General features: G+C 31.1%; 4 protein-coding genes across 7 annotated transcripts in view; 2 read left to right on the top strand and 2 right to left on the bottom strand.

The window, feature by feature from the left end:
• Positions 1-184: 184 nt before the first annotated feature.
• LOC135964300 (ATP synthase subunit C lysine N-methyltransferase) lies at positions 185-1,324 on the top strand. Its single transcript, XM_065516500.1, has 3 exons — positions 185-507; positions 584-765; positions 1,128-1,324. Exons 1-3 carry the CDS (start codon positions 243-245, stop codon positions 1,302-1,304), a joined length of 624 nt encoding a protein of 207 aa, XP_065372572.1. The 5' UTR covers positions 185-242; the 3' UTR covers positions 1,305-1,324.
• Oga (O-GlcNAcase) lies at positions 1,323-6,057 on the bottom strand. Its single transcript, XM_065516499.1, has 9 exons — positions 5,692-6,057; positions 5,504-5,613; positions 4,777-5,436; positions 4,599-4,716; positions 4,381-4,466; positions 3,569-4,314; positions 3,182-3,249; positions 2,689-3,119; positions 1,323-2,619 (listed from the first exon to the last, which is right to left on the bottom strand). Exons 1-9 carry the CDS (start codon positions 5,886-5,888, stop codon positions 1,784-1,786), a joined length of 3,252 nt encoding a protein of 1,083 aa, XP_065372571.1. The 5' UTR covers positions 5,889-6,057; the 3' UTR covers positions 1,323-1,783.
• A 1,188-nt stretch (positions 6,058-7,245) lies between these two features.
• On the top strand, positions 7,246-8,664 carry LOC135959968 (uncharacterized). Its single transcript, XM_065511133.1, has 5 exons — positions 7,246-7,413; positions 7,565-7,720; positions 7,848-7,985; positions 8,041-8,255; positions 8,324-8,664. Exons 1-5 carry the CDS (start codon positions 7,291-7,293, stop codon positions 8,436-8,438), a joined length of 747 nt encoding a protein of 248 aa, XP_065367205.1. The 5' UTR covers positions 7,246-7,290; the 3' UTR covers positions 8,439-8,664.
• A 14,094-nt stretch (positions 8,665-22,758) lies between these two features.
• The window catches only part of Unc-115a (Uncoordinated 115a), a 48,344-nt gene continuing 46,042 nt past the window's right edge, over positions 22,759-25,060 (bottom strand). For all 4 annotated transcript variants that reach the window (XM_065516496.1, XM_065516495.1, XM_065516498.1 and 1 more), the window contains 3 exons: positions 23,670-23,736; positions 23,330-23,571; positions 22,759-22,877 (listed from right to left, as the gene is read on the bottom strand). In XM_065516496.1, the coding sequence (XP_065372568.1) occupies positions 22,764-22,877; positions 23,330-23,571; positions 23,670-23,736 (423 nt within the window). In that variant the 3' untranslated portion in view covers positions 22,759-22,763. The remainder of the gene's footprint in view (positions 22,878-23,329; positions 23,572-23,669; positions 23,737-25,060) is intronic.

The following is a 25,060-nucleotide window of genomic DNA, read 5'->3' as shown; positions in this document are numbered from 1 at the left end:
AATATGAACTTCATATAAAAAAATGTAGGTTTGCTGATGTCAGCCGTTGGCGTTGCCACTTTTTCAAAATTAATTTTGAGTGTCAAAACTAAAACAGAGCCGGATTTATAAGTTATCGTAACGCAACCCTGTTAAGGAAAATTTCATACAAACTACCATCCCTATTATAAAATAAAAACAAGTCGTCGGTTGTTCTTTGAAGATTTTTAATTTGGAATAGTTTTTATTAAATTTTTTATAAAATGGATTTTACTATAACGGACACAAAACCCAGTCAGCGCAAGACCGTGTCTACTTCAGCCAAGTTTTTAATTTTTGCCACCGGTGGTGTGGGCGTGGGCTTATCTGTTATTTGTTATTCATTTGTAGCTCCGGCATTTCGTCGAATTTGTCTACCATATGTTCCAGCCACTACAGAACAAGTTAACAATGTTTTGCAGTTCCTGCCGCGCAATACTCCTAAAAAATTGCTTGATATAGGTTCAGGAGATGGAAGAATTGTTTTCGGTTTGTTGTAAAATGTAGCCGATATGGAGACCTTGGGTTATGTTTATATAATAAATTTTAATGTTTACATTTGCAGCTACAGCAAAACATGGTCTGCAATCTGATGGAGTTGAATTGAACCCCTGGCTCGTGTGGTGGTCTCGCATAGCAGCTTTAAGAGAAGGTGTAGGATCAAAGACAAAATTCTTTCGTAAAGATTTATGGAAATTTGATTTGAAACCCTATGATTATGTAGTTATATTCGGTGTGGAACAGATGGTGAGTGAAATGTTTTGTGTGTTTGTGCTTAGTTTGATGTAAAAAGTGTTAAATGAAATTCTAAATTATACCCTCCTTCACAATAAGTTTTATATTTAAATCGTTAGCCACACTAAGCAACGTGGTGCTAAGTCCACTTTTTATGAAAATTTAGATTTTGATACTAAACACTAGAATAAGTATGCAAAAGTGCTAATGTAAATTATTTAGTTTTTAAGGAAATATTTGATATCAAAAACGTGTCTTTATATGCAATGCATTGTTACATTTCAATTCCAAGGATTTAATAAGAATTTCCCATATATTCTAACTGTATCTTTCATCTATTTCTGTTTTATTTTCGCCACATTATGTATTTGCAGATGAAAGATTTGGAGACAAAACTAGTTGCTGAAGCGCCCAATTCCAAAGTAATAGCCTGTCGTTTTCCTTTGCCCAACTTAGAGCCTTTAAAAACTATCGACGAAGGAGTCAATACAGTTTGGTTTTACGATCTTGGTAAAATTTCACAAATTAACAAATCAAACCACAGTAAATAAATAAAACTGCTAAATGTGTACATTTTTTGTAGTTTTTATTTTTTGGAAAAATAAAAAAGTAATTAAATGCATATTTTGACGGCCGACAAAAAGACATTGCAAAAAACGTTTGATATAATATTTTTAAATATATAAAATGTAAAAAAGATTAATGTCCTAGTAGAACACCAATATCTAAAATGATATAAATACTACGTTAAAAAAAAAGAATTGTAAACAGACGACGATACGTTTTTTTTGAGTTAACGTAAAAATGAAAATAATACACAGGACTACTAACACAGTACGGGATAGAATTAAGTAAAAATAGGATATTAATGTTATGAAGGAAGCAAAACTAAGCTGTTTGCCAATTGGTTTGTTCTAATACAAGAGATTCTCAATTTTTTTCTGATAAGCTACATAACCAATTTTGTGTGTGTGTGTGTGTTAAATACTATTTATATTTTTTGTGTGGGTAAATCTATACACTGCATCTGCTAAAAACGTCTGCCAAAATAAATGAAATTCTCAACATCATCGCGATAAATTTCGCCGAAGCCCAGTTTCAAATAGTATTGTACCAGGGGTAGGCTGTAATCTTTACTTGATAAGCGCACATGAACACCAAAGCAACCATTTGCCCTCAATGTGGCTAATAACACGGTTATTAAACGTTTACCCACACCATAATCGGGAGTTAGCAAATTGGATAACACAATCGACGTCATAACTGCCGGATAAGAACTTATAACTTCTGTAGGACATGCCGATTCACATTCACCATGAAATTCCTTGATCATAGAGCCCAGCATTTCATTTAGTTTTTCGCATTTTGAAAATGCATTTATATCTTCACGTAGGTTTTGGGGATATTTTTCTTTCATTTCTGGCATCCAACACATGGCAGTGTTACGCGAGTAGGTGTGGTAATCCAAAGCAGCCGCTGCATAGCCTACAATTTTGCCCGCATTGTCGGTGGCAACAATACAAAACTCTGGTTGTAGTGTAATGAAGGGACCCAATAAATAATCTGGTATAAGATCTCTTATATTTTCGGACAATTCTAATTGAGCTTGATCACTATCAACAACCGGAGAGGTCAGAGATAAAACCCCTTCTGTAGACACTTGATAAATGGAGGACTCATCCAGGAGAGTAAAGGGACGCATGACATGATAATCAGTGGTTGGTAATTCTGGCAGTTTGTATAAAAATAAATCATTACCTTGATCGACAGGCATGAGACGTTGTAAGTCGGCTATAAGACCACCACGAAATACCCAAGGCTCTTGGTCACCCGACATAAAGGCCTCCTTCCAACCTTTGCTAAACCCTTAGAAACCAAACAAAAACAATTAAAACCAATAGCGTTTGTACTCAACAAACAGAATATTCTACTTACATGTATACGTGCCCTGTGTATAGCTGTATACATTGGGCGGAAAATGCCCCAAACGCAGCCACTTCACAAATGCATTTAACAAAGATAATGCTCCGGCTATGTCCCATACATAGCAGAACAAATCATGGCAAATTTCTTTATTGTCACACAAAGCTATCTTGCGCAATAGCTCTTGTACACAATTGCACAGTTTGGTGAAATATTCTGCTCTCTGTATCCATTCAGCAACTTCCGGTTTTGTGGGCGTGTCAACTTCACCGCCAGAATTATTGCACTTACCTTCATCCAACAGTACATGAGCATTAGCTTTGAGCCAGTTAAACTCATTAAGTAATTTACAGCCACGCGTGCCATGCTCAAAAGGCAAATAGAACAGATCGCATAATAAATATAAATCCTCTGGAGTCATTTTACTGGCCTCAGCAGGAATTCTAAATAAAAATATTTTTACAATTTTACAATTAGCCAGTAATATATAAATAAAATAACGTACTTTTCTACTTCCGTCATTTCGGCATTTGAAATTGGAGATGATTCTAGACTTTCCACTTGCATTGTATTCTAGAAAATTAAAATATAAATCGTAAATTTATTACTTAAATTTATACTGGGGCATATTCCTATAAACGCACATAAATTTTTCGAAACAACTTAACAAAAATGAGGATAAAACAGCTTAATTCACTAAAACCTTAATCCGGAATTAAAAATGTAAGCCATTCATTCAATAAATCCATACCGAACATCTAATTCTTTAGCATCATTCAATTCGTTATAGTATCGAAAGAAATTTTGTGTTCGATTTTATTAAATGAATTTTTGTCAAGTTATTAGGAATAGGAATATGTACCATGTATTGACACCACTTCTTAAGACTTACATTTACGTCACCTATTGAACCTGTTTCAGCCATTACAATATCTTCTGTCATGGCTGTTGCGGCCAAAACTTTACCGGCATCTTCTTTAGGTGAAATCTGCGAAGTGACACTACTACTACATTCCATGGGCTCATTGCCGGTACTGAGAGGACTCAAATTATTGTCGTCCACCATGGCATCTATAGACAAACCAGAATTATCAGCTTCTGCTGCTTTTTCTTCTATTGTTACATCTTCTTCCAATTTTTCGTCGACTTTAGCAGTCTCCTCTTCATCCACCACCTCTGGTAATATTTCTTTATCGTTACTTTCTAAGAGAGCACGAACTTCTGACTTCCCAACAAGATCTTCTGGTTTAATGGGCGAAACTTCATTGTCCGTATCACGCATATCTTCACTTTCGGTATCAGACACCTCTTTGGCGGCCATTATTGGTACCGAGACGATGGAGATGGGAATCTTTTTGGGTAGCTCAATGTTTGAGGCAATATTTGATGATATTGGATTGAGTATATCTTCATTAGTGACTACCTTGGTGGGCGAGACCAAAGAGTTCATGACGGCATTTGATATGGGAGTGACGGACGATGAATTCACAGTGCTACAGACATCAGCTAAGGCCTGCAATTGTGTTGCATTCACTTGGGGTACTGTAACAGTCTTGGAATTGGTAGATGTTGTCGTAGTGGTTGTTAAACTCATGCACGTGTTAATAGAGGGTATAATGGGTATGATGGGCATTACCACTACGAATAAAAAAATAAATAATTACTTTCTATAATAAAATTAAATAAATTTTAATTTCTTCTTACTGGTAACAGCCGGCTGAGGTTTTGTAATCGGACCCCAGGCCTCTTTTTCTATGAAAAACTCGGGCAACCATTCGCCAATAGCATTTCTAAAATTATAGTTAATTGGTTTAAGAAGTGAATCGTTAATTGTATTTTAAATTTTCGACTCAAAATTACTATTTTTCTTCTCCATAAGAAGTGAGTTGCTGTAATGAACATATGTCTATTCTAAAACTTACTTAAGAGCCATGCGAGGATGATAGATATTCTTCGATAAACAGCATTCAACAGGTAAATCATCGGTGCCAGTGTCATCATCATTTTCCGTTTCCAACTTAATATCCGCCGATATGGAACCTTAATTATACATAGAGAGTAAACTACCACCCCAGTTTTATGTTTAAAAAATAAACTTACTATTTATTTTCGAGTCCAAACTACATCTTGACCAATACGCTAGCGTATGAATGGCTATGGTATTGGCATGAAATTCGCAATTTGGATTGGTCATAACACCGCGTAAATGCGGTATTAGTTCAGGTGAACGGCCCGAATATGGACCCAAAAATACTCGCTTCTGGTCGTAATCATTGGCATGTAAATTATCCCAAATTACTGGTGGTCTCCTTAGAATTTCCGTTATCTCTTGAATCGATTCCAAAGTAATTATTTTCGATATAACCTTGCTGCCAGTCCACATAATATCGATTTCATGATTGAGCTTTGAACCCAAAGTATTTAAATATTCAGAATCATGAACAGAAGGCACAGCACGTGTACTGCAGTATTGAGTGGGGCAGAATAGGAATCTCGGATTGCCAAGATGAGTAAATATTTCGTTGGTAACAGAAACCTGGGCATTAGCAAACGTTTGATAAACTTCCTTGTCCGATTTCGACAACTCAGACTCTATGTCATCGAAAAGCAAGGCAAACGCTCCGCAGCCAAACTGGCTCACTTGATCCAATTTACGTTTTAGAGTTTGCAATTCCTTTTGACTGCTGTAAGTCATATCTAGACCAGGAGACAGGGCATAGTAAAATGTAATGCCCTGTTCCTTTGCGGCTGCTATCAAACCTGTTTATTGTATAAATATTATTAATAAATAAAACTGCCATATTTTCCATTGGAAATTTTTACTGACCCGACAAATGATCAGCCTCTTCCACAGTGTACAATTCACGCCAATAAGCACGATGTTTATAATCATCCTTGGGTGCATACACATACGAATCCATACCCCATTTCTTCAACCTTTACGAAAACAAATAATTTATTTATATTTAAATATTTCTTTACAACCTAGGTATGTATTTAGTAAATTCATCATACTTCCTAAATAAATCCTTTCTCTGCTCCGTTGTCCAGGGACGCCCATAAAAACCTTCAATGACCCCACATATAAACGCCGGTTTCGTTTGTTGTTCATTTTTGGCCAGTTCCTTAGCTCTATTGTTGTTGGCACTGCCACCGCTAATTTCCTGAGCATTCGACGTCGTAGTTGCCTTAGTTTCATCACACTCTTCCATATTCAATGCTTTTTTAGACTCTTGTCTCACTAGAGTTTTTAAGAAATTGCTGATTCTATCGAAGCACACTTTAATTCAGGTGATGTTTTCAATTGTTTTTAATCAATTTATTATTTATTTAAATATTTTTTATTTTAAATTTCAACTAAGAAAAAGAATGTGTGCAAATTTTTTCGGCAAAACAAAACTAGAATAGGGTTTTTTATATCGACTTTAAAATAATCGCTTTCTGTGGAAAAAGTCGTAGATTCGGAAAATTTAAAAACGTCGTAAAGACGATCTTTTTTATTTAAAAGATGAGATTCAAATGATTATAAAGTAGAATTTTGTTTAAAGTTTAAACTAGAACAGAGTGTCAAGTTAACGCAGAATTATAGCAAATAAAGGATATAATTGTGGGGATTGTGGGAATTTTACGAATAACTCTTAATGTGTCTGGGTAATTTAGTGTTTTGATTGTTAGCCCACGTAACAAAAGTTTGAACATTTTAATGTTCACAACTGTCAAATTTTACTCCCTGTCTATACTTGACAAATATATATCATAACATATAATGAAGTTTGTTGTCTATTCAAAAAAATTATTATACAAGCGGAGTGGATTTTATTTGTTTTGCTGTCACAAAAGTTTGTTCTATTGTTTTTGCACAGTTAAAACTAAATTTTAAATGGAAAAAAAAACATTTGACACCTTATGTTAAAACATTATTGCTCTGCCTAATTATTATTGCTCTGCTTGAACAATTATGCGGAATTTAACAGTTGCAAACATACAAATTTCCAAACTTTCGTTACAAAAACATTGTTTTCCAATAGACGCTAAGACTTAATGTATGACATTTTACTATACACATTTGTGATATTATCATATAAAATTGTATTTTTTACAGCTTCAACAAAGCAAGATAGCAATGTCTTGTTTATATGAGAAATACGAATGGATCAGATTGAGAGAGCAGATTGGATGTTATTAGTATAATTTTCCAAAAGACGTACGTAAATTCATATCGTCTAAAGCAGCTATAAAATCCACTCCGCTTGTAAACAACACAGATTGTGTTGCCAACTTAAATTTTTATCAACAGATTTCTATTATTTGACATTTCTGCCATTCGTAAACAAATAATAGAAAGAAAAAAAAACAAAACACTTTTAAGGGTGTCGGAATAAATTAACAATTAATTAATAATGTTTTAAGTTTTATTTATTAATAAATTAACTATTTTTATTAAGTAAATTGTACGTTGCAAATAATTTTACACAATATACTTTAAAGAGGATAAAATAATCATTCCATATTAAATGTTACTAAAGTTTAATGACCATAAGATAAAAAATTTGAAAGATTATATTTTACACAAGAATTAAGCATATTATTAAATTTTATTAACATAGCATTTAAATGCAACCTTTTATCGTAATACGCAACTATCGAGAAGATGATGAACTCAAATGTCAGGAGTTGGTGCGTGATTATATCATGTCCTTTTCTACAAAATCATTTTTTTGCTTTTGCTTCCGAGAGGTGAGTGACTTGATTATGTTAAAGTATTTGGATTTATTGTAATTAGTTTGCATAGTTACTAAAAGTAATGTGTGATAATGGAATTCAACGAAAATAAATCAATAAAAATTTATTTTTATAATGTACACAAAAAATAATTTTTCTATTACAGATAACATTGCAGTTCATTGTAATAACATGGGCCATTTTATTTATATTTTTGGGTGTTCCTTTGACATTTTGCTCCTTAACTATACCTGGTTGTATATTTTTCTTATTTTCCGGAACATATTTTTCATTCTACGCAAAGGCAGTGGAATTAATGAGGGTAGAGTATTATTCAAATTTAAAGAAACAAGATCTTTTTGGTACAAAAATAAAACACTGGTTTTTATTTTATATATGTAAATTAATTAATATAACAACATTAAAAAAATATATATATTTCGATTTAGACCAAACCAAATCAATCGCTGGTGGCGGAATGCTATGAACCTTTTATATTTCGGTTAAAACCTACTGAATGTACATATCAAATATTTTTGGATGATGCACCTTATGAACAGGCCTTTAAAAATAAGTTCCGTAAAAAGGTGTGTTGTGACTTTTAGCAATTAAAACTGAAAAGTAATAACATTATTTTTACAGATAATTGCTTGTGTTAGTGTTAAGAACCATAAAGATGTTTATAACGCAGCTTGGATTTATAGATTCGCCGTTGCTCCTGGTTACCCATTTCAAAAGATAGCAGAACCTATGATAAATATAGTTTCAAAGAATTGTGTTCAACAAGGTTATGGTACTTTGGAGTGTACCATGTCAGAATGGCAGGAAGAACAACGTGATTTTTTTGATGGCTTAGGGTAATTTGATTTTTTACAAAAAATATATTACTATTCATTTTTAACTTTTCAAAACTTTTATTTTTTAGTTTCTTAACCCGGCAAATATATCACAAACAAATTATCGGCAGCAGCTTAACGGTGATGAAAACTCAACTAACTTATGACTTAAAAACGGCTAATTCGATACAAAAGCAAAATTAATATAACATTTTAGAAGCATTTATATACATACAAGAAAGTAAAAGAACACTGCACGAATTTATTGAATCTCTTTTCTACACATTCCTACACAAACTGCCAACACACTCACTATTTTACTACAGTATTTTAAACACAATGCTAGAACATATAACAAAAATACACAAAATCACAAACAAATCTTCCTTTCGAATAAATAGTTTTGATACATAAAATATTAAAATGAATGGGAATTATTCTGTGTTTTATTAAAATGTTAAAGCCGTGGTAATTTTTAGGAAATTATAAAATTAATAATAACACCGAGTCCCTAAATCCCACCAAATCATTCCCACGACAGCCGGTTCTACGCACCGGAATGACCCGAGTTCAATCGACCAAGGGCTGTCAACTCAGCAATCACTGCTGCTACAACAACAACATCCCACCAAATATCGACTTACTCTATAGAGGAAAAAGGGCAATAATCTGTGATCACTCATATTTCCCACCAAATATCGATTTTTATATGAAAAAGGGCAATAATTTGTCCACTAAATATCGATTTATATATGAAAAATCTAAAATCACTCATAGTTCGTTAATAAGAGGTCCTAGAGGAAAAAGGGCAATAATCTGTGATCACTCATATTTCCCACCAAATATCGATTTTTATATGAAAAATCTAAAATCATTTGTGTATATTTAATACGAAGTCCTAGATGAAAAAGGGCAATAATCTGTGATCACTCATATTTCCTACCAAATATCGATTTTTATATGAAAAATCTAAAATCACTCATAGTTCGTTAATAAGAGGTCCTAGAGGAAAAAGGGCAATTATCTGTGATCACTCACATTTCCCACCATATATCGATTTTTATATGAAAAATCTAAAATCACTCATAGTTCGTTAATAAGAGGTCCTAGAGGAAAAAGGGCAATAATCTGTGATCACTCATATTTCCCACCAAATATCAGAGATGGTTAATAAGAGGTCCTAGATGAAAAAGGGCAATTATCTGTGATCACTCATATTTCCTACCAAATATCGATTTTTATATGAAAAATCTAAAATCACTCATAGTTCGTTAATAAGAGGTCCTAGAGGAAAAAGGGCAATAATCTGTGATCACTCATATTTCCCACCAAATATCAGAGATGGTTAATAAGAGGTCCTAGATGAAAAAGGGCAATTATCTGTGATCACTCATATTTCCTACCAAATATCGATTTTTATATGAAAAATCTAAAATCACTCATAGTTCGTTAATAAGAGGTCCTAGAGGAAAAAGGGCAATAATCTGTGATCACTCACATTTCCCACCATATATCGATTTTTATATGAAAAATCTAAAATCACCCATAGTTTGTTAATAAGAGGTCCTAGAGGAAAAAGGGGCAATAATCTGTGATCACTCATATTTCTCACCAAATATCGATTTTTATATGAAAGATCTAAAATCACTCATAGTTCGTTAATAAGAGGTCCTAGAGGAAAAAGGGCAATTATCTGTGATCACTCATATTTCCCACCAAATATCGATTTTTATATGAAAAATCTAAAATCATTTGTGTATATTTAATACGAAGTCCTAGATGAAAAAGGGCAATAATCTGTGATCACTCATATTTCCTACCAAATATCGATTTTTATATGAAAAATCTAAAATCACTCATAGTTCGTTAATAAGAGGTCCTAGAGGAAAAAGGGCAATTATCTGTGATCACTCACATTTCCCACCATATATCGATTTTTATATGAAAAATCTAAAATCACTCATAGTTCGTTAATAAGAGGTCCTAGAGGAAAAAGGGCAATAATCTGTGATCACTCATATTTCCCACCAAATATCGATTTTTATATGAAAAATCTAAAATCGCTCATAGATGGTTAATAAGAGGTCCTAGAGGAAAAAGGGCAATAATCTGTGATCACTCATATTTCTCACCAAATATCAGAGATGGTTAATAAGAGGTCCTAGATGAAAAAGGGCAATTATCTGTGATCACTCACATTTCCCACCATATATCGATTTTTATATGAAAAATCTAAAATCACTCATAGTTCGTTAATAAGAGGTCCTAGAGGAAAAAGGGCAATAATCTGTGATCACTCATATTTCGCACCAAATATCGATTTTTATATGAAAGATCTAAAATCACCCATAGTTTGTTAATAAGAGGTCCTAGAGGAAAAAGGGGCAATAATCTGTGATCACTCATATTTCTCACCAAATATCGATTTTTATATGAAAGATCTAAAATCACTCATAGTTCGTTAATAAGAGGTCCTAGAGGAAAAAGGGCAATTATCTGTGATCACTCATATTTCCCACCAAATATCGATTTTTATATGAAAAATCTAAAATCACTCATAGATTATTAATAAGAGGTCCTAGGGAAAAGGGGCAATAATCTGAGATCACTTTGATCGATTTTTATATGAAAAATCTAAAAACACTTATAGATGGTTAATACGAGGTCTTAGATGAAAAAGGGCAATAATTTGTCCACTAAATATCGATTTATATATGAAAAATCTAAAATCACTCATAGTTCGTTAATAAGAGGTCCTAGAGGAAAAAGGGCAATAATCTGTGATCACTCATATTTCCCACCAAATATCGATTTTTATATGAAAAATCTAAAATCATTTGTATATCTTTAATACGAATTCCTAGATGAAAAAGGGCAATAATCTGTGATCACTCATATTTCCCACCAAATATCGATTTTTATATGAAAAATCTAAAATCACTCATAGTTCGTTAATAAGAGGTCCTAGAGGAAAAAGGGCAATTATCTGTGATCACTCATATTTCCCACCAAATATCGATTTTTATATGAAAAATCTAAAATCACTCATAGTTCGTTAATAAGAGGTCCTAAAAAAGGCAATAATCTGTGATCACTCATATTTCCCACCAAATATCGATTTTTATATGAAAAATCTAAAATCATTTGTGTATATTTAATACGAAGTCCTAGATGAAAAAGGGCAATAATCTGTGATCACTCATATTTCCTACCAAATATCGATTTTTATATGAAAAATCTAAAATCACTCATAGTTCGTTAATAAGAGGTCCTAGAGGAAAAAGGGCAATTATCTGTGATCACTCACATTTCCCACCATATATCGATTTATATATGAAAAATCTAAAATCACTCATAGTTCGTTAATAAGAGGTCCTAGAGGAAAAAGGGCAATAATCTGTGATCACTCATATTTCCCACCAAATATCGATTTTTATATGAAAAATCTAAAATCGCTCATAGATGGTTAATAAGAGGTCCTAGAGGAAAAAGGGCAATAATCTGTGATCACTCATATTTCTCACCAAATATCAGAGATGGTTAATAAGAGGTCCTAGATGAAAAAGGGCAATTATCTGTGATCACTCACATTTCCCACCATATATCGATTTTTATATGAAAAATCTAAAATCACTCATAGTTCGTTAATAAGAGGTCCTAGAGGAAAAAGGGCAATAATCTGTGATCACTCATATTTCGCACCAAATATCGATTTTTATATGAAAGATCTAAAATCACCCATAGTTTGTTAATAAGAGGTCCTAGAGGAAAAAGGGGCAATAATCTGTGATCACTCATATTTCTCACCAAATATCGATTTTTATATGAAAGATCTAAAATCACTCATAGTTCGTTAATAAGAGGTCCTAGAGGAAAAAGGGCAATTATCTGTGATCACTCATATTTCCCACCAAATATCGATTTTTATATGAAAAATCTAAAATCACTCATAGATTATTAATAAGAGGTCCTAGGGAAAAGGGGCAATAATCTGAGATCACTTTGATCGATTTTTATATGAAAAATCTAAAAACACTTATAGATGGTTAATACGAGGTCTTAGATGAAAAAGGGCAATAATTTGTCCACTAAATATCGATTTATATATGAAAAATCTAAAATCACTCATAGTTCGTTAATAAGAGGTCCTAGAGGAAAAAGGGCAATAATCTGTGATCACTCATATTTCCCACCAAATATCGATTTTTATATGAAAAATCTAAAATCATTTGTATATCTTTAATACGAATTCCTAGATGAAAAAGGGCAATAATCTGTGATCACTCATATTTCCCACCAAATATCGATTTTTATATGAAAAATCTAAAATCACTCATAGTTCGTTAATAAGAGGTCCTAGAGGAAAAAGGGCAATTATCTGTGATCACTCATATTTCCCACCAAATATCGATTTTTATATGAAAAATCTAAAATCACTCATAGTTCGTTAATAAGAGGTCCTAAAAAAGGCAATAATCTGTGATCACTCATATTTCCCACCAAATATCGATTTTTATATGAAAAATCTAAAATCATTTGTGTATATTTAATACGAAGTCCTAGATGAAAAAGGGCAATAATCTGTGATCACTCATATTTCCTACCAAATATCGATTTTTATATGAAAAATCTAAAATCACTCATAGTTCGTTAATAAGAGGTCCTAGAGGAAAAAGGGCAATTATCTGTGATCACTCACATTTCCCACCATATATCGATTTATATATGAAAAATCTAAAATCACTCATAGTTCGTTAATAAGAGGTCCTAGAGGAAAAAGGGCAATAATCTGTGATCACTCATATTTCCCACCAAATATCGATTTTTATATGAAAAATCTAAAATCGCTCATAGATGGTTAATAAGAGGTCCTAGAGGAAAAAGGGCAATAATCTGTGATCACTCATATTTCTCACCAAATATCAGAGATGGTTAATAAGAGGTCCTAGATGAAAAAGGGCAATTATCTGTGATCACTCATATTTCCTACCAAATATCGATTTTTATATGAAAAATCTAAAATCACTCATAGTTCGTTAATAAGAGGTCCTAGAGGAAAAAGGGCAATAATCTGTGATCACTCACATTTCCCACCATATATCGATTTTTATATGAAAAATCTAAAATCACCCATAGTTTGTTAATAAGAGGTCCTAGAGGAAAAAGGGGCAATAATCTGTGATCACTCATATTTCTCACCAAATATCGATTTTTATATGAAAGATCTAAAATCACTCATAGTTCGTTAATAAGAGGTCCTAGAGGAAAAAGGGGCAATAATCTGTGATCACTCATATTTCTCACCAAATATCGATTTTTATATGAAAGATCTAAAATCACTCATAGTTCGTTAATAAGAGGTCCTAGAGGAAAAAGGGCAATTATCTGTGATCACTCATATTTCCCACCAAATATCGATTTTTATATGAAAAATCTAAAATCATTTGTGTATATTTAATACGAAGTCCTAGATGAAAAAGGGCAATAATCTGTGATCACTCATATTTCCTACCAAATATCGATTTTTATATGAAAAATCTAAAATCACTCATAGTTCGTTAATAAGAGGTCCTAGAGGAAAAAGGGCAATTATCTGTGATCACTCATATTTCCCACCAAATATCGATTTTTATATGAAAAATCTAAAATCGCTCATAGATGGTTAATAAGAGGTCCTAGAGGAAAAAGGGCAATAATCTGTGATCACTCATATTTCTCACCAAATATCAGAGATGGTTAATAAGAGGTCCTAGATGAAAAAGGGCAATTATCTGTGATCACTCACATTTCCCACCATATATCGATTTTTATATGAAAAATCTAAAATCACTCATAGTTCGTTAATAAGAGGTCCTAGAGGAAAAAGGGCAATAATCTGTGATCACTCATATTTCGCACCAAATATCGATTTTTATATGAAAGATCTAAAATCACCCATAGTTTGTTAATAAGAGGTCCTAGAGGAAAAAGGGGCAATAATCTGTGATCACTCATATTTCTCACCAAATATCGATTTTTATATGAAAGATCTAAAATCACTCATAGTTCGTTAATAAGAGGTCCTAGAGGAAAAAGGGCAATTATCTGTGATCACTCATATTTCCCACCAAATATCGATTTTTATATGAAAAATCTAAAATCACTCATAGATTATTAATAAGAGGTCCTAGGGAAAAGGGGCAATAATCTGAGATCACTTTGATCGATTTTTATATGAAAAATCTAAAAACACTTATAGATGGTTAATACGAGGTCTTAGATGAAAAAGGGCAATAATTTGTCCACTAAATATCGATTTATATATGAAAAATCTAAAATCACTCATAGTTCGTTAATAAGAGGTCCTAGAGGAAAAAGGGCAATAATCTGTGATCACTCATATTTCCCACCAAATATCGATTTTTATATGAAAAATCTAAAATCATTTGTATATCTTTAATACGAATTCCTAGATGAAAAAGGGCAATAATCTGTGATCACTCATATTTCCCACCAAATATCGATTTTTATATGAAAAATCTAAAATCACTCATAGTTCGTTAATAAGAGGTCCTAGAGGAAAAAGGGCAATTATCTGTGATCACTCATATTTCCCACCAAATATCGATTTTTATATGAAAAATCTAAAATCACTCATAGTTCGTTAATAAGAGGTCCTAAAAAAGGCAATAATCTGTGATCACTCATATTTCCCACCAAATATCGATTTTTATATGAAAAATCTAAAATCTCTTGTATATCTTTAATAAGAGGTCCTAGAGGAAAAAGGGCAATAATCTGTGATCACTCATATTTCCCACCAAATATCGATTTTTATATGAAAAATCTAAAATCACTCATAGTTCGTTAATAAGAGGTCCTAGAGGAAAAAGGGCAATAATCTGTGATCACTCATATTTCCCACCAAATATCGATTTTTATATGAAAAATCTAAAATCACTCATAGTTCGTTAATAAGAGGTCCTAGAGGAAAAAGGGCAATAATCTGTGATCACTCATATTTCCCACCAAATATCGATTTTTATATGAAAAATCTAAAATCACTCATAGATGGTTAATAAGAGTTCCTATAGGAAAAAGGGCAATAATCTGTGATCACTCATATTTCCCACCAAATATCGATTTTTATATGAAAAATCTAAAATCACTCATAGTTCGTTAATAAGAGGTCCTAGAGGAAAAAGGGCAATAATCTGTGATCACTCATATTTCCCACCAAATATCGATTTTTATATGAAAAATCTAAAATCACTCATAGTTCGTTAATAAGAGGTCCTAGAGGAAAAAGGGCAATAATCTGTGATCACTCATATTTCCCACCAAATATCGATTTTTATATGAAAAATCTAAAATCACTCATAGATGGTTAATAAGAGGTCCTAGAGGAAAAAGGGCAATAATCTGTGATCACTCATATTTCCCACCAAATATTGATTTTTATATGAAAAATCTAAAATCACTCATAGATGGTTAATAAGAGGTCCTAGAGGGAAAAGGGCAATAATCTGTGATCACTCATATTTCCCACCAAATATCGATTTTTATATGAAAAATCTAAAATCACTCATAGATGGTTAATAAGAGGTCCTAGAGGGAAAAGGGCAATAATCTGTGATCACTCATATTTCCTACCAAATAACGATTTTTATATGAAAAATAATGAAAAACTAAAATCACTCATAGTTCGTTAATAAGAGGTCCTAGAGGAAAAAGGGCAATAATCTGTGATCACTCATATTTCCCACCAAATATCGATTTTTATATGAAAAATCTAAAATCACTCATAGATGGTTAATAAGAGTTCCTATAGGAAAAAGGGCAATAATCTGTGATCACTCATATTTCCCACCAAATATCGATTTTTATATGAAAAATCTAAAATCACTCATAGTTCGTTAATAAGAGGTCCTAAAAAAGGCAATAATCTGTGATCACTCATATTTCTCACCAAATATCGATTTTTATATGAAAAATCTAAAATCACTCATAGATGGTTAATAAGAGGTCCTAGAGGAAAAAGGGCAATAATCTGTGATCACTCATATTTCCCACCAAATATCGATTTTTATATGAAAAATCTAAAATCACTCATAGATGGTTAATAAGAGGTCCTAGAGGAAAAAGGGCAATAATCTGTGATCACTCATATTTCCCACCAAATATCGATTTTTATATGAAAAATCTAAAATCACTCATAGTTCGTTAATAAGAGTTCCTATAGGAAAAAGGGCAATAATCTGTGATCACTCATATTTCCCACCAAATATCGATTTTTATATGAAAAATCTAAAATCACTCATAGATGGTTAATAAGAGGTCCTAGAGGAAAAAGGGCAATAATCTGTGATCACTCATATTTCCCACCAAATATCGATTTTTATATGAAAAATCTAAAATCACTCATAGATGGTTAATAAGAGGTCCTAGAGGGAAAAGGGCAATAATCTGTGATCACTCATATTTCCTACCAAATAACGATTTTTATATGAAAAATAATGAAAAACTAAAATCACTCATAGTTCGTTAATAAGAGAGGTCCTAGAGGAAAAAGGGCAATAATCTGTGATCACTCATATTTCCCACCAAATATCGATTTTTATATGAAAAATCTAAAATCACTCATAGATGGTTAATAAGAGGTCCTAGAGGAAAAAGGGCAATAATCTGTGATCACTCATATTTCCCACCAAATATCGATTTTTATATGAAAAATCTAAAATCACTCATAGATGGTTAATAAGAGGTCCTAGAGGGAAAAGGGCAATAATCTGTGATCACTCATATTTCCTACCAAATAACGATTTTTATATGAAAAATAATGAAAAACTAAAATCACTCATAGTTCGTTAATAAGAGGTCCTAGAGGAAAAAGGGCAATAATCTGTGATCACTCATATTTCCCACCAAATATCGATTTTTATATGAAAAATCTAAAATCACTCATAGATGGTTAATAAGAGGTCCTAGAGGAAAAAGGGCAATAATCTGTGATCACTCATATTTCCCACCAAATATCGATTTTTATATGAAAAATCTAAAATCACTCATAGTTCGTTAATAAGAGGTCCTAGAGGAAAAAGGGCAATAATCTGTGATCACTCATATTTCCCACCAAATATCGATTTTTATATGAAAAATCTAAAATCACTCATAGATGGTTAATAAGAGGTCCTAGAGGAAAAAGGGCAATAATCTGTGATCACTCATATTTCCCACCAAATATCGATTTTTATATGAAAAATCTAAAATCACTCATAGATGGTTAATAAGAGGTCCTAGAGGAAAAAGGGCAATAATCTGTGATCACTCATATTTCCCACCAAATATCGATTTTTATATGAAAAATCTAAAATCACTCATAGATGGTTAATAAGAGGTCCTAGAGGAAAATGGGCAATAATCTGTGATCACTCATATTTCCCACCAAATATCGATTTTTATATGAAAAATCTAAAATCACTCATAGATGGTTAATAAGAGGTCCTAGAGGAAAAAGGGCAATAATCTGTGATCACTCATATTTCCCACCAAATATCGATTTTTATATGAAAAATCTAAAATCACTCATAGTTCGTTAATAAGAGGTCCTAGAGGAAAAAGGGCAATAATCTGTGATCACTCATATTTCCCACCAAATATCGATTTTTATATGAAAAATCTAAAATCACTCATAGATGGTTAATAAGAGGTCCTAGAGGAAAAAGGGCAATAATCTGTGATCACTCATATTTCCCACCAAATATCGATTTTTATATGAAAAATCTAAAATCACTCATAGATGGTTAATAAGAGGTCCTAGAGGAAAAAGGGCAATAATCTGTGATCACTCATATTTCCCACCAAATATCGATTTTTATATGAAAAATCTAAAATCACTCATAGATGGTTAATAAGAGGTCCTAGAGGAAAAAGGGCAATAATCTGTGATCACTCATATTTCCCACCAAATATCGATTTTTATATGAAAAATCTAAAATCACTCATAGATGGTTAATAAGAGGTCCTAGAGGAAAAAGGGCAATAATCTGTGATCACTCATATTTCCCACCAAATATCGATTTTTATATGAAAAATCTAAAATCACTCATAGATGGTTAATAAGAGGTCCTAGAGGAAAAAGGGCAATAATCTGTGATCACTCATATTTCCCACCAAATATCGATTTTTATATGAAAAATCTAAAATCACTCATAGATGGTTAATAAGAGGTCCTAGAGGAAAAAGGGCAATAATCTGTGATCACTCATATTTCCCACCAAATATCGATTTTTATATGAAAAATCTAAAATCACTCATAGACATAAGAGGTCCTAGATGAAAAAGGGCAATAATCTGTGATCACTCAATTTCCCACCAAATATCGATTTTTATATGAAAAATCTAAAATCACTCATAGTTCGTTAATAAGAGGTCCTAGAGGAAAAAGGGCAATAATCTGTGATCACTCATATTTCCCACCAAATATCGATTTTTATATGAAAAATCTAAAATCTCTTGTATATCTTTAATAAGAGGTCCTAGAGGAAAAAGGGCAATAACCTGTGATCACTCATATTTCCCACCAAATATCGATTTTTATATGAAAAATCTAAAATCACTCATAGTTCGTTAATAAGAGGTCATAGAGGAAAAAGGGCAATAATCTGTGATCACTCATATTTCCTACTAAATATAGATTTTTATATGAAAAATCTAAAATCACTCATAGATTATTAATAAGAGGTCCTAAGGAAAAGGGGCAATAATCTGAGATCACTGTGATCGATTTTTATATGAAAAATCTAAAATCACTCATAGATGGTTAATAAGAGGTCCTAGAAGAAAAAGGGCAATTTTCTGTGATCACTCATATTTTCCACTAAATATCGATTTATATATGAAAAATCTTAAATTCGTTAATAAGAGGTCCTCATAGTTCGTTAATAAGAGGTCCTAGATGAAAAAGGGCAATAATTTGTTATCACTCATATTTCCCACCTAATATCGATTTATATATGAAAAATCTAAAATCGCTCATAGATGGTTAATAAGAGGTCCTAGAAGAAAAAGAGCAATAATCTGTGAGCACTCATATTTCCTACCAAATATCGATTTTTATAGGAAAAATCTAAAATCACTCATAGTTCGTTAATAAGAGGTCCTAGAGGAAAAAGGGCATTAATCTGTGATCACTCATATTTCCCACCAAATATCGATTTTGATAAGAAAAATCTAAAATCACTCATAGATGGTTAATAAGAGGTCCTAGAGGAAAAAGGGCATTAATCTGTGATCACTCATATTTCTCACCAAATATCGATTTTTATATGAAAAATCTAAAATCACTCATAGATGGTTAATAAGAGGTCCTAGATGAAAAAGGGCAATAATCTGTGATCACTCATATTTCCCACCAAATATCGATTTTTATATGAAAAATCTAAAATCACTCATAGTTCGTTAATAAGAGTTCCTATAGGAAAAAGGGCAATAATCTGTGATCACTCATATTTCCCACCAAATATCGATTTTTATATGAAAAATCTAAAATCACTCATAGATGGTTAATAAGAGGTCCTAGAGGAAAAAGGGCAATAATCTGTGATCACTCATATTTCCCACCAAATATCGATTTTTATATGAAAAATCTAAAATCACTCATAGATGGTTAATAAGAGGTCCTAGATGAAAAAGGGCAATAATCTGTGATCACTCATATTTCCCACCAAATATCACTCATAGTTCGTTAATAAGAGGTCCTAGATGAAAAAGGGCAATAATTTGTGATCACTCATATTTCCCACCAAATATCGATTTTTATATGAAAAATCTAAAATCACTCATAGATGGTTAATAAGAGGTCCTAGAAGAAAAAGGGCAATAATTTGTTATCACTCATATTTCCCACCAAATATCACTCATAGTTCGTTAATAAGAGGTCCTAGATGAAAAAGGGCAATAATTTGTGATCACTCATATTTCCCACCAAATATCGATTTTTATATGAAAAATCTAAAATCACTCATAGATGGTTAATAAGAGGTCATAGAGGAAAAAGGGCAATAATCTGTGATCACTCATATTTTCCACCAAATATCGATTTTTATATCAAAAAGAGGTCTCAGAGGAAAAAGGGCAAAAATCTGTGATCACTCATATTTCCCACTAAATATCGAATTTTATATGAATAAGAGGTCCTAGAGGAAAAAGGGCAATAATCTGTGATCACTCATATTTCTCACCAAATATGGATTTTTATGTTCACATTAATTAAGGTAAGCAAATGGAGAGTTGTTTATTTTGTTGTTTTTTTGCAATAAAAATTATACGGAATGAAACAAATATTAAAATCAATCAATTGAGATTTTGAGATTGATTTCAGTTTTGAAAACGATCGATTATCATCACATGCCTGATTATGATATAAAGCTTGTGTAATTTTTCTTCTGATGTGTAATTTTGGAATCAGCCATGTGTAATTTACAATTATCTTGTGGCAGCACTGAAAAATAGCTAAAATTCATTTATTGGAGACAAAAACCAAAAATGTGCTGCTCTTTATTTAAGTCACATTTTTCAATGAGTTCATTTAAAAGTCAACAGATTACTGTAATAATAATTCCCTTTAGTTTTAAATGATTTTTAGTATAAAAATAGGAAATAAAAAATCTTTGTACAAAATATGCAATGATTGCGGATTACAATAATATCCCAAATATCAAGATCACAAAATTTAAGTTTTGACCCAAGAATATTGATTTATTATTAATTTACCTAGTGGCATATGTCATCTGGAAACTGCACTAGAAAGCTCATGCATAAATTAATACCAGAGACCGAAAATAACTTGTACATTAACAAAATACCCACATTTTTTACTTGGTTTAGTACGACTTTTATTAGTTTTTGTGGTATTTTATTTAATACTTTGGTGAGAGACAAGTTGATCTTAATAAGCTGTTACTATTATTTATCCTTTATTTACATACAATATTTTTATAATTTGTTTAATGCAGTGCCGAGATTGTTGGAAAAGTAATTTTTGAGTTCTACCCTATTTAAACTTTAATTTTTATATGTTTAAAATTGTTAAATTATCAGCCCAATTATGAATAAAAATTCCGCGGCAGTTCTTTCCCTTTTCTCATTTTTCCTATTCAAATTCAATGGGAAAAAACTCCCGGGGAACAAACTCCCGCGGAATTTTTTATTCATAATTGGGCTGTTTAATTCAAATTGAATGGAAATAATTTGAATACAAAAACAGGCACTATAAGACCTAGCAAAAAATAAAACCAAATATTTTTATTTATTTTCCAGCATTTGAAATTGAAATTTATTTATTTTTTTTTAATTTGTTTCCATATAATTACTATTATAAGCTTATTATTTAGAATTAATTTCTTTTCTTTTTAATAATTTATATCTTTGTTTTTTTAGTTTATAATTCTTTTTGTTTTATTATTTATAAATAAATAAAATATATATAGTGTTTCTTTTCTTTATAATATTTTTTATTTGTTTTTGACATTTATATAGTTATTTGTTTTTCTTTGTAACTTGAAAAAAATATTAATTATTATTATTATTACTAAATTTGTATTGCATATGAAAAACAAAAATAAATAGTTTAGCTGCATAAACAAGAAAGTTAAATAGAAAATTAAAATAAAGTGTAAAAGAAGACTTTTAAGGAAATAAACTTGCCAAAAACTTTTACTTTTACAAATACATAATTAAAAATCTTAATAAATTAGGAAGTAAACAAATTAAAACAAAAGTATTTAAAATGACATACGACGACGTATAAATATAATTAAATAAAAACATTTTAATTAACTGGAAGAAGACAATAAAACCATATGTTTGTTTATACATATATAGAATAGTACTTGATATAATTATAAAGTTTTATAATAGTAGTAATAATAATAATAGCAGTAGTAGTTGTAGAAATTTAAAAATCCTAATTTATAAAAATATATATGTATAAAGAAAAAAGCTTCTTTTAATAATGCCATGCGTTGCTACTACAAAAGTCGGCGGTTAAAGGCTGCATTCTTATTGGGGAACTTAAACAAGACCATTTAATTTTTTTGAGGGAAAAAAAATTAAGCCAATTTAAAGTGTTCAATTTTGAATTTTAAAAAAAATAAAAATCTAGCTGCATACGTGATGATTTCAAAGTGTGGGTGGTAAGTGTGAGGAATTGTTTTTTTTATAATTAAAATTTCTTAATTTTTTTTGTTACTTTCTTTGTTTTGTGGTGTATTGTAGTGTTTAAATATTTTGGATTTAGATTTTTTATTTGTTATTATTTTTTTGGTTGTAGTTTTTTTTTTACTAAAGCTGTTTAACATTTAACGTGTTTTTTTATTTTTGTTTTGCTTTTAGAAATTACGCAAAAAAATAGTTTTTAGAAAAAATATATGTTTGTTTTGGTATCAATTTACACAGTTTTGCTTTCAAAACTGCTTTTAGGCTTACAAAAAACTAAAAACCTTTTCATTTTACTTCTCAATTATATTGTGTGTGAGTGTGTGTTTTGATTTAGAATAATTTAACACGTCGTTTCAATTCATTTCGTCGCCATTGTGGGAATCTGTAGAAATCGGCTCTTGTACATTGTAAAATGTGTTCAAATTCAACATCTGATAAATGGCGCTGGAAAAGAGAATAAAAAAATAGTTGATTTATTTTTATTTCAAGGTTGAATTTGCAGTTTTATCAAACAGAATCAATTGAAATTGTTCTGCAAATCACACAATTTTGTACATTGAAACAGATTTCTTTACTAGAAAGTATTGTTAAACGAGTAAATCTGTTGATTCGATTTACAGAACACGAATAAACGAAATATTCGGAATCGATTTTGAAAACGACAGAAAAAGTACATTGGCCTTGTGAAATCGAAAGTTATCGGTTTTAGATTCGATCTAGAATTAAATTCTTTATCGATTAAAGAAAAAAATTACCTTGGATTTCATAAGTCAAATGTAACTTTTTTGTCGTTTTCAAAACCGATTCCGACAATGATTGGATTTTATGACAACCTCGATTACTTGAATTCGGTTTACAGAACAGGGTGGTTTAAATGTTTTATTTTTCTAGCTTACCTCTAAATTGCAGCGATCAACGTCTGAAGGCAAACGATAGTTTGTGATAACAAGCAAATGATAAGGATAAATTTTAGCCGGCTCATGTACCAGCATCGAATGGGCCATATTAGGCAAGCTGCGGCGTATTAAACCAGCCTGGGGATAATGATAAGACAAAGCGCCCGAATATGTGCTAGATGCGGGTAAATCACCACCCATTAATGCACGTCTATCACCTTCGGTTATAGAATCAACTGAGGCTAAAATGATAAAGAATATTTTAAGAAATTAATTATGGGAACCTTCTGGCAATACTATAATTGAGATATTAACTGCCATAGTATTTAACATTACTTACCTTCTGATTTGCCACAACTTAAATCTGTACTGTGCGTTTTATCACCAAGACCTCCATATGAAAAATCCTGTTTAGTTTCGAAAATAAAATAAGTTTGTTATTTTAATATATATTTTTTTTAAATATTCATTTATTTAATTATTGCACTAATTTGAAAGCGTTTAATTATGAAAAATATAAAGTAATACAAAAAGTACATGCTTAAAATGAAAATGTGCATGCCTTTAAAGCGTGATGATGTTGTTTAATAAAAGTAAATCATAATGTAAATATGAATATTCTTTGTCAAGATACGGCCTATATCTCCAAAAATAAAATGTTTAAATGAAAAAGCTGTTGTGTGTTTTACAGAAATAATGATAAATCGTATATAAGTAAATGTTAATTAAACATTGGTTTTGAAAAGAAACAAAATATATGAAATAAAGGCATTTGTAATAATCTCATTTACTATAAAACTAAAATGTTCTTTAAATTAAACTAAACATGTTTAGACCTAAATAATTATGTTGTTCTGTTTTGGTTAAGCTACGGCTAATTTATTTTATGGAAATATACAGTTTCCCTTATTACCTTAATATACTTTTTTATCCCATAATATTTATGGCACTTCATAGGTTTAAACCGAAACAGAAACTGACAATTTTTCTTCGGTTTTTCTTTTGTAATTGATTTCAACAGAAAAATTCATCATTTAAAACCGGAAAACAAACTAATTTATTGTGTTATTTCCAAAAATATCTACTTGAATGGAAAAAGCAGACAGGAGTTTAGATCCACGTAGCAATTTGTATTGCTAAACACAAGCAATAACGTCGGCAAAACAACAGCACAGCGATTGTTGATTTCTTTAGGTGGAGAAAACGTTCGTCACAAATAAAAAATTTTCAACGCGAGAAGTTCTATGAAAAACTGAGGTGTATTTTGCTTATATTATGTGTTGAATGTTTTTTTTCACTAATTTGATCGTTTATTTACTTTTGGTACTTAAATAAATTAAATATGTATGAATTAATCAATCACACTGAATCATAGAAAGAAGAAATTTTACATTAATGTTAACTAAACTGACAGCTTATTGCTTAGCAATAATTGCTCAGGCAATCAGTAAAGCAATCATTGCGCAATGGATTGCTACATATGGCAATTTGCGGTCTACACTCGCAAATTTCATTGACGCAATCAAATTTGACAATTGCTGCAATAAATATTGCTACGTGGAGACCTAGGGTGATGAACATTTTTCAAAACAAAATTTTCAAGTTTTTAAAAAAGGTATGGTATTTGTAAGAATTAATTCTTAATTCAATTTTCAAAAACAAATTAGATTATATCTCTTAACTATCCCATCATTAATTCATTACGATTTGATTTATAGGCTGAATTTCTTA

Source organism: Calliphora vicina, chromosome 1, assembly GCF_958450345.1.
Source record: "Calliphora vicina chromosome 1, idCalVici1.1, whole genome shotgun sequence".
Classification (NCBI taxonomy): Eukaryota; Metazoa; Arthropoda; class Insecta; order Diptera; family Calliphoridae; genus Calliphora; species Calliphora vicina.
Note: the sequence above shows the minus strand (reverse complement) of the source record. Positions and strands in the feature narration are given on the sequence as shown.

Bases quoted from the DNA above. Each gene is read 5' to 3' on its own strand.
- LOC135959968 (XM_065511133.1), top strand. From the start codon at position 7,291: ATGCAACCTTTTATCGTAATACGCAACTATCGAGAAGATGATGAACTC. The intron at 7,414-7,564 runs GTGAGTGACTTG...TTTCTATTACAG, and splicing joins TTTGCTTTTGCTTCCGAGAG to ATAACATTGCAGTTCATTGT. The intron at 7,986-8,040 runs GTGTGTTGTGAC...TTATTTTTACAG, and splicing joins AAAATAAGTTCCGTAAAAAG to ATAATTGCTTGTGTTAGTGT.
- Oga (XM_065516499.1), bottom strand. From the start codon at position 5,888: ATGGAAGAGTGTGATGAAACTAAGGCAACTACGACGTCGAATGCTCAG. The intron at 4,467-4,598 runs GTAAGTTTTAGA...CTATAATTTTAG, and splicing joins CATCCTCGCATGGCTCTTAA to AAATGCTATTGGCGAATGGT. The intron at 3,250-3,568 runs GTAAGTCTTAAG...TTAATTTTCTAG, and splicing joins GTTCAATAGGTGACGTAAAT to AATACAATGCAAGTGGAAAG.
- LOC135964300 (XM_065516500.1), top strand. From the start codon at position 243: ATGGATTTTACTATAACGGACACAAAACCCAGTCAGCGCAAGACCGTG. The intron at 508-583 runs GTTTGTTGTAAA...TTACATTTGCAG, and splicing joins AGATGGAAGAATTGTTTTCG to CTACAGCAAAACATGGTCTG. The intron at 766-1,127 runs GTGAGTGAAATG...ATGTATTTGCAG, and splicing joins TATTCGGTGTGGAACAGATG to ATGAAAGATTTGGAGACAAA.